Raw genomic sequence first — 12,108 nt, 5'->3', positions numbered from 1 at the left:
TGTGGCACAGGACAAGTGGCATGCATGATGCTGACCCTCAGTCACTAGGTTCATTTTATCAGCTCTATTATTTTTTTAAGGCAAGAAAAACATCAGAATGGTTCAAACGTTGACACGATCTTATGGCCTATGTCAGTGGTCAGCAAACCGCGGCTCGCGAGCCACATGCGGCTCTTTGGCCCCTTGAGTGTGGCTCTTCCACAAAATACCACGGCCTGGGCGAGTCTCTTTTGAAAAAGTGGCGTTAGAAGAAGTTTAAGTTTAAAAAATGTGGCTCTCAAAAGAAATTTCAATCGTTGTACTGTTAATATTTGGCTCTGTTGACTAATGAGTTTGCCGACCACTGGCCTATGTGAATATAATAGTGGTTTTTCAACCAGTGATGGTTTTGCTCTTGGGGACATCTGGCCTTGTCTGGAGACACTGTGGTTGTCACAGCTGTGGGGATGCTACGGGCATCTAGTGGTTAGAGAGGAAGGATACTGCTGAACATCATACGGCGCAAAGGACAGCCCTACAACAAATTATCCAGGCCCAAATGTCAATAGCGCTGAGACGGGAAAACTCTGCTTCAAACCCATGGGCTGGGTTGCTGGCTTTAGTCTCTTGAAACATCCCCCATGTATAACAGATGGCAGAGGTTCTTTGATTTACCTGTGGGCTGTTACTAGTTTCCAAATTTAGCAGGTTTTTGTTGATGGTGGTGGTTTGTGTTTCAGCAGCAAAATCCTTTTATTTAAAAAATTTTTTAAAAAATATGTAGAAACCATATAACCAAGTTAAAACCATTGGGACTACTTTAATGGGGGTGGGAGGGGTGGACCCTCCTCTGAGATCCCTTAAAACTTCTGTCTAGAATGACAGAACATGGTTGAAGGAATATTCTTTAGCTCCCTGACAACAATTACTTCCGTGGCGTTTCTCATTCCTCAGAGGTGCCATTCCTAAATTGCGTGCCCACTGTCTTCTGAGGAGTGTACGAGGCACTAGAGACACAGCAAGCAAAACAGGTGTGATCCCACCCTCCCTCCTGGAGCCCGAATTCTAAAAGCAGACAGAAACAAACATCTTACACGAAATACACATATATTACGTAATATAAATCACACACACTGCGGAAGGTTCCAGAAAGGGAAGGCACGGAATGCACAGTCGGACCCTTATTTCTAAGAACATGCTTGTTAGCCTGTCCTGCCCCCTGATTGCCAGAGAAATCTGGGAGTTCTGTAGGATGTCCGAGTGCCTCGGGAATTTGAAGACCAGGAATGAAAATGGGCAGGCGGATCATGGAAAATGCAAGTTCCTCTCTCCTGAGGATCAACTGGGCATTGCCTCCATCCATCCCACTACATCCCTAAGCGCACGGAGGCTGCTTCAGAGCTGAGGTGGAAATGCAGCTCTGGGTTCTGAGCGTGTTTTTCAACCCGAGCCTCCAGGGACGGCAGAGCTGAGAGGTGCCGGGAGGGGGGGGGTGGGGGGGCGCCGGGGGAAACGGAGGGTGGAGTGACCCTGGGAACACAGGTGCGTCTAGGTCTCCAGCCCACTGGCCCAGGGCCGACAGGCTGCTACCCAGAGAACTCGGGCCTTCGCCTCGGCCCGGGGTTGCCAACCCCTTCCGAGCCCCCACAGCAGTGGTCGGCGGGCCCCAGAACCGCTCTGCACCCCGGGGCCTGGGAGGGGCGGCTTCTGCCCTTCCCCAGTCCGCCTCCGGGTTAACTGCGGCCCAACGCAACCAGCGTGAGCAGGGGCCGCCCGCGAGGGTCGCTGGCCGGGCCTGCGCCTCCTGGGGGCCAGGACTGGCTCTGGGGGGAGGGCCGCCCCCCACACCTGGGCACTGCGAGGGAAGGTGGTCGTCAGGCCCGACTCGCCGCAAGCCGCCTCGGCCCCGCGGGGCCTGCCCGGGCCCGGCTCCCGCCTGCAAGGACGCGGGGCCAGTACCTGAGAGGGCGCGGGAGAGGGCGCGGCAGAGGCGCGCGGCCGGCAGCAGCAGGTAGCACAGGCACGACGCTATCATGGCCGGCCGCCCCGCCGGCGTCCGCCTCCCTCCACGCTGCAGCCGCCGGTCGCCCTCAGCTCGGCCCCGCCCCCGACTCGCCCCGCCTCAGGCTCCGCCCACAGCTCCGCCCCCCGGGCGGCTCACGTGGTCTCGCTGAGCTTCAACAACAACTTTATTGGGGCCGTGGAACCCGCGTAGGTGGGGGGCGGGGCCTGTTCCCATGGCAATGGACCCGCCCTGACTCCCGGAAGCCCTCGAAGCGCCGGAGTTTCAAATTAAGCGCCACGCTGGAGGCTCCCTAGTATTACCCAGAGGACACGATTTTATTCTCACTTCCGCCCCCTAACTCGGGGTCCACCTTGTAACCTCTCCGCCCTTCAGTTTTCTCATCTGTAAACTGAGGGGTTGGGCTTCCCTAAGGCCTCACCCAGCCCTGGCTTCTATAATTTCACCCTTCTCAGCCCAGAGAGAGGGAAGAGCGAGGTCTCCGGGTTTCTTTTTCCTGACCCTACCGTCTTCTCCAGCTCAGATTCTAGGTCACAAGCTGAGCCCACACCTTGGTCTCCTTCCTCACCCTGTTTCAAAGAGATCCTCTTTATACCTGATCTAGGTAAAAGGGGACGTCCCATTGGTAAGGGAGTCAAGAAAGCGGGGCGGGGGCTGGGGAAGTGGGGGTGGGTTCCACAAGGGCAGGCAGGGACCAAGTCTGGTTGGTTGGTTGGCTGGTTTTCATTGAAGTATTTCTCTAGTGTGTACAACAGTGTCAGGCACATAGTAGGGCTAACTACATCTTTGTTGACTGAACAAAGCACATGTCATGACAGGAAGGCCAGGTCCCCTAGCAATTCTATGCTACCCAAAGACCTCTCTGTGTGCATCTCTCTTCTCCATTCTGCAACCGCAGTCTTCTGCCCCAACCACACTGAGGAAGGAAGGGCTGTACATACTACCAATTTCAGTACCCAGTGTCTGAGCTGTGCAGTTTCCAATTTGTGGCTGGAGCCTCGGTTGTTCTGGGAAGCCCTCTGGGGAGTCACCAGATCCAGGACCAGCTGGATACATCATAACACTGAAAGGCTAAAAGGAGGAAGCAGGAAAGAGTCAGTATTGTGGCTTTCTGGCTGTTTTCCCTTAGCTCCAGAGAAGTGTGTGCCTTCAGGCAACAGCACACCTGCCTTGGCCTCCCATGAAGCAGAAGCCCCAAGAGCAATCTGAAGGTCTAGAAACTAGTACACAAGTGTTACCTAAGGGTCCCCCAAAGTCAGGCCCACTCCTTTGATGTGGCTTAAATAGCCCTTCCTTGTACCTTCCTTCCATTTTGCCCCAATAGTTACCCAGAAATCCAAGTTCCAAACCAGACCCTAAATCAAAGTATTTATCTAGAGACTATTTTTATCATTTTGTGAAATTAGGGTTTCCTTATCCACTTGGAAAATGTCTTAAAAATAAAAATTTCTAGGTCCTACTCCTGGGGTTCTGATTTATCAGGTCTGAGGTGGAGCCCTTAAAAACTGACCAAGTTATTCTGATAACATTTTGGGAACCTCTGCAGAAGGACCTAGCCTCCACTGGGTATTCATTGCATGTATGGGTAATTGATGCCATGTTCTTTCAAAGGCTTTTCCTGAGGCCAATGAAGAACGGCTGGCGTCCTTTTATTTCCTGACCCACAATCCGATCTGTTGGAAAGAGTAGGATGATGTAAGGATCACAAGCTTTGGAGTTAGACCATCTGCGCCCAGATCCTGGCTCTGCCACTTTCTACCCTTGGAATTTCTCAGTTCACCCTAAGCCTCTTGGAGGCTTAGTTACCTCACCGTGCTCAGCCCAGGGTAAGCTCTCAATGTTTACTATTATATTTTTTAACTTTAAGCCAAAAACATCTCTGGCTACTGATAATGGAGGGTCATCTTCTACCATCCCTGGCAGAAATAAGGGCCCTTCAGACTGCAATATGGCATTGCTAAGCAAGCCAGGACTACAGATTCCAGGGAGACTTGGCCTAGAGAAGTGCAGACACAGGCTTCCCCAGTCAAAGGAAAATTACAAGTATAACCTACACAATCTGCAGCCTCATGATGTCAGAAATATTCTAAGAGACACCGGATGAGCCCCTCAGTTCACCCCCACTGTGATAACAGTGGAAGCAATGATAAACATCTGTGTCTACCACTGAGTGGTTTCAAGGGTGCAGACCTATTTAATGGGGCAAGTGGAAGGTTTTGCAATTCTTTGAGGAATTTAAAATGTTCTTTTAGAGGCAAATTTCCTGTATATAATAAATTTAAGCTTTGAGCTTTCAAATTTTACTCTGCCAACAGGTATGTGTGGAAATTCGATATGAGAGCTGCCTTTATTAGTCCATTGGTTGACTATACAAGGTGGCATAATGCTTCCCTTGGGAATTCAGAGGCTACTGACCAAGGCCTACTGTAGTGTTGTCCAAGAGAAATATAATGTGAAGCAGATGTGTAATTTAAACTTTTCTAGTAGCTTGGCATAAAAAGAAAAAAGTAGGTGACATTAATTTTAATATATGTAACCCCATATATCAAAAAAATTTAACATGAAGCTCATGTCATCAACATTTTTAAATGAGATATTTTATGTTCTGAAAATATTTTTTTGGCACAACTGGTGTGGCTCAGTGGTTGAGAGTCAACCTATGAACTAGGAGGCCATGTTTCAATTCCCGGTCGGGACACATGCCCAGGTTGCAGGCTTGATCCCCAGTGGGGAGGCACGCAGGACACAGGCAATCAATGGTTCTCTCTCATCATTGATGTTTCTATCTATCTCTCCCTTCCTCTCTCTGAAATCAATCCTATATAATAAAACCCTAATACGCAAATCAACCAAACAGCAGAATGACCGGTTGCTATGATGCACACTGACCACCAGGAGGCAGATGCTCGATGCAGGAGCTGCCCACTGGTGGTCAGTGCACTCCCACATGGGAAGCGCCGCTCAGCCAGAAGCTGGGCTCACGGCCGGTGAGCGCAGTGGCAGCGGCGGGAGCCTCTCCTGCCTCCGTGGCAGCGCTAAGGATGTCAGACTGCCAGCAGGGAGTGGGCCTAAGCCATCAGTTGGACATCCCCCGAGGGCTCCCGGACTGTGAGAGGGACCCTCCCCCCAGGACCCCCACCACCCCCTGAGTACACAAATTCCATGCACTGGGCCTCTAGTAAAGCATATAAAAAGTAGCTTTTAAAAATATTTTTTGTGCTAAGTTATTGAAATCCAACATGGGTTTCAGGTGAACAGCACATCTTAATTCAGACTAGCCATATTTCAAGTAGCTACACTAAGTGACTATCATATTGAAACTGTGCAGATCTAGAGGGCTCAAACAGCCTCTTAAATAGATAGGTAGAAAAGAATTGTCTATGTTTAACTCTCAAGATAATTTGGACCCATACACTCCCAGTAACTTGCCTTCTCTGAGCCCAGTGTTTCCTCTGGCATCTCGGGATTTATGTCTAGATATTCCCAGAATACACCAGATCGGTCTGGTGCATTCATTCAGTTCCTTACTCACTGATTCATGTATTCATGTGTTCCTTAGAGATTTCTCAAGTACTCATCAATGTTTACCTCATCCTTGTCTTTTCTTCACCTCATTCCTCCTCTCTCATCAAGACACTAAGACTAGACTCACAGTATTCCCTATCTCCGGTCCTCCCTCCATTACTAATGTGGATGAGCCATCTCAAATCCTAGAAGCTCATTGTCACCACCTCCTCACTGACCTCATTCCCTCTGTATTTAGACACCCATGATGTGTCATTACTGGGTACTGCTCCACCTCTGAGATCATAAATTCACATACCCCCTCTGATGGGTCACCCCTTGGCTTTCTGCCTTTCCCAGTTTCACTTCTGCACACTGTTCTTTAACTCCATCAAACCCTTGAGTTCTCTATTCTGCCCTCAATCTTCCCCTTAGTCACCTTTCAATCCTCCCCAGGCATCCTTTCAATCGCTCTCATGCCAATATCAATTCTCTTGCCCACCATTCCTTGATTACACCTGCCCAGGTTCAGTAAAACCATTCTTCTCCTCGGCTCTTACATCTGGGCTGCTGAGCACTGGCGTGTAAAATTACCAACAGATTGGAGCTATTAGTGGGCTGGTCTCCAACCTCACTTCAGCCCTCAACCCTCCCCACCAATCCTGTGTTCTTAATTAGTTTTCTCTCCCATTTCCACAAACTTGCTGTCATATTGCCTCCCTTCTTGCTCTCTGGAGATCATCTCCCTACCAACTTTAGAAAAAAAGTGGAACCACCAAGTGAAGTCCCTCTACTCCCGGTTGCCACACCAACACACTGACTAGCAGGCACAACCAACTTTTCTTCCTTCCCTCCCAACACAATGGCTGAAAACCCCACCAGGCTTGGAGTCCCCTCCTTCCTGCCTTCTCAGAGGTTGTGCTCCTTCTGTTCACCCCTCTCCTTTTCTTCCCTGACTTCTTTCCATCAACATTTAAACTTGCTCAAATTGCTCCTATATTATGAAACCCTCCTTCAGCCCGTCCCCCTCCAGCCACCCTTCCATCTCCTCACTTCTCCTCCACAGCCAAGCTTCTTCAAAGCGTTTTCTGTTCCTGCTGTCTATACTTCCTCACCTCTCACCCATCTTCATTCCACTAAAATATAGCTTCCACTCTCATCACTCCACTAAAACGTCCCAATGCCTTCCTTGTTGCTAAATTCTATGGACATTCTCCGGGCTTTATTATTTCTTGAATATTCTGTAATTTTGCATCCCCCGCCCCCCGTCCCCCTTTTTGTAAGATTCTCTTCCTTCAGTTTCTGTGACATTGTTTTCCTTCTAATTCTCTGGACATTTTGTCCTAGTGTCTTTTATTTCTGTTCCTCTGACCCCCGCCCTCCTCCTTTCAATGATGGTGTTCCTAGGATTTTATCCTTGGCCTCTCTTCTCTTCTTACTTTAACGTTCTTCCTTGAGAAATTTTCACCACTCCAATGGCTTCAAGTACCATCCACATACTGACAACTCACACATCTACATTTTTAACCTTTTCCTGGGCTACTGACACATACATCCTTTTGCCTATGGACCTCTCTGGTGGATTTCCCAGGGTCACATCAAAGATTCAACACACCCAAAGTAGTACTCATGAGCTTCCCCCACCATCCTCCAGAAAACTACTGCCCCGGCTCCTCTGGCCTTTTCTTTAGGAATGGCACGGTCATCCATCCTGGCCTCCTGCTTTTACATCTCCCCTTTTACTTCCATATCTGATCTGCCCCCAAGTCCAAGTAGTTTGGCCTTTATATTTATTCAGTCCACTTCATCCCTGCAGCCACTCCTAACTGATGTTGATCCTCTTCCTATCTTCAATCCACTCTCGACCCTGCAACCAGAGCAGTTTTCCTGCTATTTGAGTCATGTCAGGTCACACTGCTGCTTAAAGCCTCTCTCCCCTCTCCCTGCCTCCCTCCATCCCCGCAATTCTCAAATACAGGTCAGACTCTTCAGCATAGCATTAAAGGCCCTTCATTATTGGCTGCTCACCTCCCATCTCATCTCTGTTTTTCTTTCCCACCACCACTTCCCCCCAGGAGAATCACACTCCAGCCTCATTAAACAATTTGAGACTCCCTCCACATGCCATAGGGACTTTGTATGTTTTTCTCACCCTCAAATAATTTTCCTCTCCCAGTGAGCTTACCCCATCTCTCTGCCTTCACCTGGTTACTGCCCGATGGACCTTCAGGTCTCAGCCTAGACATTCCTTCCTCAAGGTTAACAGTAGCCTAATGCTAGGTCACCATGCCTATGTTATTCACTTCACTTCATCTAATGTAGGCATTGTATCATCTCACATCATCATGAGAAGGGTAAGTACAGTACAAGAAGACATTTTGAGAGAGAGACCACATTCACATAATTTTTATTATAGTATACTAGTGGCCTGGTGCACAAAATTCATGCACATTAAAAGAGGAACACAGAGTCAAGTCCCCGCCCACCCACATGCTCCTCAAAATCGCATGAGACCCAGACCTGGCCACACCCCCCATTGGGCTAGATCCAGACCCAGATAGTCCCACCCTTGTCAAGCCCTGCCAGGCAGAGGGCTAGCCTCAGGTCCCCTGGCCCAGCACCAGTATGGGGAGGCATGGCCTGAGGTCCCCCAGATGGGGTTGGGGGTGTGCCTTGAGGTCCCCCATCAAGCCCTGCCAGGTGGGGGCATGGCCTGAGGTCCCCTGTCAAGCCCTGCCAGGCAAGGGTGCACAGCCTCAGGTTCCCCATCCTGGCACTGGGAGAGGGGCACAGCCTAAGGCCCCCCATCAAGCCCCGCTGGGCAGGGGGGTCAGCCTGAGTTCCCCTGACCCAGCACTGGGGGTGCACCTTGAGGACTCTGTCAAGCCCCGCTGGGTGGGGAGCACGGCCTGAGGTCCCCTGTCAAGCCCTTCCAGGCAGGGGTGCGCAGCCTCAGGTCCCCTGGCCCGGTGCTGGGGTGGGAGGTGCGTCCTGAAGTCCCCCGGCCTGGTGCCGGGGTGGGGGGAGCAGCCTCAGGTCCCCTAGCCCAGCACCAGGACAGGAAGCGCACCTTGAGGTCCCCTGTCAAGCCCCACCAGGTGGGGGGTGTGGCCTCAGGTCCCCTGGCCTGGCGCCGGGGCGGGAGTCATGGCCTGAGGTCCCCCAGCCTGGTCCCGGGGCAGGGGGTGAGGCCTGAGGTCCCAGTCAAGCCCCTCCAGGTGGGGGGCATGGCCTGAGGTCCCCCGGCCTGGTGCCAAGGCAGGAGGCACAGCCTGAGGTCCCCAGCCTGACACCAGGGCAGGGGGCATGGCCTGAGGTCCCCTGTCAAGCCCTGCTGGGTCGGGGGCACAGCCTGAGGTCCCCAGTCAAGCCCCATGGGAGCAGGGGAGGGCGTAGCCTCAGGTCCCTACTGATTGCTCGTTAAGGCTCCTTAAGGGAACTTGGCCTCAGCCATGGGTGCAGCCATCTTTGTGACAGAGTGATGGTCAATTAGCATATCCCCTATTTACTAGATAGGATTGTTATAAGTGTTCTATTCTATTATTAGTCACTAGGGGCCTGTTGCACAAAGAATTGTGCAAGAATAGGCCTTCCTTCCCCTGGCTTCGCTCCTTTGCTCCCAGCTGCCCAGGAGCCTGCAAGTCCTTGCTCCCGGCCTCCCAGGAGCCTGCAAGTTCTTGCTCTTGACTGGAGCGCCGCTCCTGTAGCTCCCTCTGCCCCCTGCCTTCCCCCTTATAGCAGGTGTCCCGCCCCGCCCAGCCACTACGTGCCTGTGTATGCAAATTAACCTTCCATATTTGTTGTGTTAATTTGCATACTCACTCCTGATGGGCTTATTGTCATCACGGAGGTATGGTCAATTTGCATATTTCTCTTATTAGTGTAGATTGTTGTGAATCTCTTACTGTGCCTAATTTACAAATTAAATGTCAGCATAGATATGTATGTATGTAGGTAAGTAAGTATGTAAGTATGGGAGAAAACAGTATGTAAGGCTCAGTACCATCCACGATTTCAGGCATCCACTGGGGATCTTGAACATAGCCCTTGTGGATAAGAGGAACCATGGTACAACATTTTGATAGTGCATCACATTGCTGGTTATGTGGTTTCTGAAATGCTAGCCCCACAAAAAAAAAAACTGAAAGGATGCCTATAGTCAACTGATTTTTAACAGTGGTGAAAAAAACAATTCAATGGAGAAAGGACAGTCTTTTCAACAAATGGTGCTGAAGCACTTGAACATCCACATGCAAAATGAATCTCGACCTATGCCTCATACCTTATACAAAAAGTAACTCAAAATGGATCATAGGAAAAGTTCTGGAAATGGATAGTGGTGATGGTTGTACAACATTGTGCATACACTTAATGCCACTGAATTGTACACTTTAATAGGGTCAAATTGTAGATTTTATGTTAGTACCCTGATAACAAAATTTAATGGATAATAGACCCAATATAAAAGTCTTTCCCTCAGACTCTACTTGTCCAAAAGCCTTTCCCCTGGACTATCCTGTCCAGAGCCCATGAATGCTCCCCAGCATAAAGAGACCTCACCCTCCTTGAACTCCTGGAGCATATCCCTCATGACCTTTATCAATTCCCAGTACTGTTCTTAGGCCCAGGCAAGCAGTGCCTGTGCCCAGTGGCTATTTGGAATGCCTTCCTCCAAATGTTCTAATGTGTCTTTTGTACCTAAGACCACCTGGTCCTGTCCAGAGTTTAGACCAAGACCTACATACTTGCTAGTCCCAATTTCTCTCCTTCCAGGACAATTTCTTATCCTTTCCATCAATGTGGGGTTGACTAGATGATCCGAGGGTCTCCATGACTGGTACCTACCAAATTATGCCAGGAGTTGATCACTCCCTTGGCCTGTTTGATATATCTTTAAAGAAACCACAATCATGAGACTGGACCACTAGAATGGTATTACCATGCTTATTTAGAGTGACTCGAGTTGTTTATATGAACAGGAGCTCTGCCAGAAATATTTGCCCAGGATCCTCACACTATAGAAGTGGCCCTGTCAATTTCTATCTTGTTATATAATACTAGAGGCCCAGTGCATGAAATTCGAGCATGGTGTGTGTGTGTGTGTGTGTGTGTGTGTGTGTGTGTGTGTGTGTGTCCCTCAGCCCAGCTTGCACCCTCTCCAATCTGGGACCCCTTGAGGGATGTCCCAGTGGAATTGGGCCTAAACGGGTAGTTGGACATCCCTCTCACAATCCAGGACTGCTGGCTCCCAACTGCTTGCCTGCCTGCCTGCCTGATTGTCCCTAACTGCTTCTGCCTGCCAGCCTGATCACCCCCTAACCACTCCCATGCCAGCCTGATTGACGCCTAACTGCTCCCCTGCCGGCCTGATTGCCCCTAACTGCCCTCCCCTGCTGGCCTGGTCCCCCCAACTGCCCTCCCCTGCAGGCCTGGTCGCTCCCAACTGCCCGCCCCTGCAGGCCTGGTCACCCCTAACTGTCCTCCCCTGCTGGCCCGGTCACCCCTAACTGACCTCCCCTGCAGGCCCGATCACCCCTAACTGCTCTCCCCTGCTGGCCTGGTCACCCCCAACTGCCCTCCCTGCAGGCCTGATTGCCCACAACTGCCCTCCCCTATAGGCCATCTTGTGGTGGCCATTTTGTGTCCACATGGGGGCGGCCATCTTGTGTGTTGGGGTGATGGTCAATTTGCATATTACCTCTTATTATATTGGATACCCTGAAAGTCCATGTTAATCATGTCTGCATCCCCTCCCCATAATGGTGCTTATCTTAGTGCCTTCTCTATTTTTCAGACTGAATGCCTGAAGAAATGACTAACATCTCAGATTTACATATTTCTTTTGATCGAAGGATCTATGTTTTCCCCACACAAGTTCCTAGATCTTCATCATTCTTCTGAGTGGCAAAGAGGCATTTTCATGTCCCCAAGCCCTGTAGTCACTGACCTGAACGTTGATGTGTTGAAAGTTTATCAGGAAGGAACAAACATGCCTCCAGAGTCTCTTGACAGTAAACTGCAAGTGAACTTCCACGAACGTGAAAACAGCCAAGCGTGGGAATGATGGTTGAGTGGTTTCAAGTTAGGCAGCCCAGTAGTTTGGATTGAACAACGGTTTGGCTGCAACAAATTGTAGTGATAGAACATATGTTTGTTGTGCTTTGCTTTAGATCTTCTGCTTCAAGATTGAGGAGACTCTCCCAAGGGGGAAAAGAACAAAGGAAGGAGAACTGGGTAGAAGAAAGCAGACTTCACCCATCACTGAAATGTTTCGTACCTGAAGCACAACCACCTTGAGAGAAGAACATGGTGGCAGCTCTTCACAGTCACCTGATTGAGGGGCTTGGGTTTGGTCCTGACTCAGAGGGAAATACACCACCACTGAGAGGCACCCCCACTGCACCTTCGTAATCACAGCCAAGCCTCAGCTTGGTTCCAGCAGACATATGAAAAAAGATGACTGTCAGAGCCACCAAGAGGGTGGCAGACTTGCTGTTACCAGGTCCACTCACATGGATCACAATGTCTGCATGAGGTCATGGAATGTTGCCGATGAAATGAAAGTGGCTCCTAAGTCATAAAGTTGCAGGCAGATGGACATC

At 50.1% G+C, this 12,108-nt stretch overlaps 1 protein-coding gene across 3 annotated transcripts in view; it reads right to left on the bottom strand.

Moving 5' to 3' along the window:
• ANGEL1 (angel homolog 1) overlaps positions 1 to 12,035 on the bottom strand; it is a 32,526-nt gene extending 20,491 nt beyond the window's left edge. Inside the window, exons 1-3 of one of the 3 annotated variants that reach the window (XM_054715886.1) lie at positions 11,784 to 12,035; positions 11,454 to 11,626; positions 2,944 to 3,073 (exon numbers count right to left, since the gene is read on the bottom strand). In XM_054715886.1, the coding sequence (XP_054571861.1) occupies positions 2,944 to 3,061 (118 nt within the window). In that variant the 5' untranslated portion in view covers positions 3,062 to 3,073; positions 11,454 to 11,626; positions 11,784 to 12,035. Of the gene's footprint in view, positions 1 to 1,938; positions 2,109 to 2,943; positions 3,074 to 11,453; positions 11,627 to 11,783 lie in introns of those variants that run through there. The other 2 variants (XM_028141328.2, XM_028141330.2) reach the window with 2 other exon arrangements.
• Positions 12,036 to 12,108: the final 73 nt, after the last annotated feature.

Source organism: Eptesicus fuscus, chromosome 5 (genome assembly GCF_027574615.1).
Source record: "Eptesicus fuscus isolate TK198812 chromosome 5, DD_ASM_mEF_20220401, whole genome shotgun sequence".
Classification (NCBI taxonomy): domain Eukaryota; kingdom Metazoa; phylum Chordata; class Mammalia; order Chiroptera; family Vespertilionidae; genus Eptesicus; species Eptesicus fuscus.
Note: the sequence above shows the minus strand (reverse complement) of the source record. Positions and strands in the feature narration are given on the sequence as shown.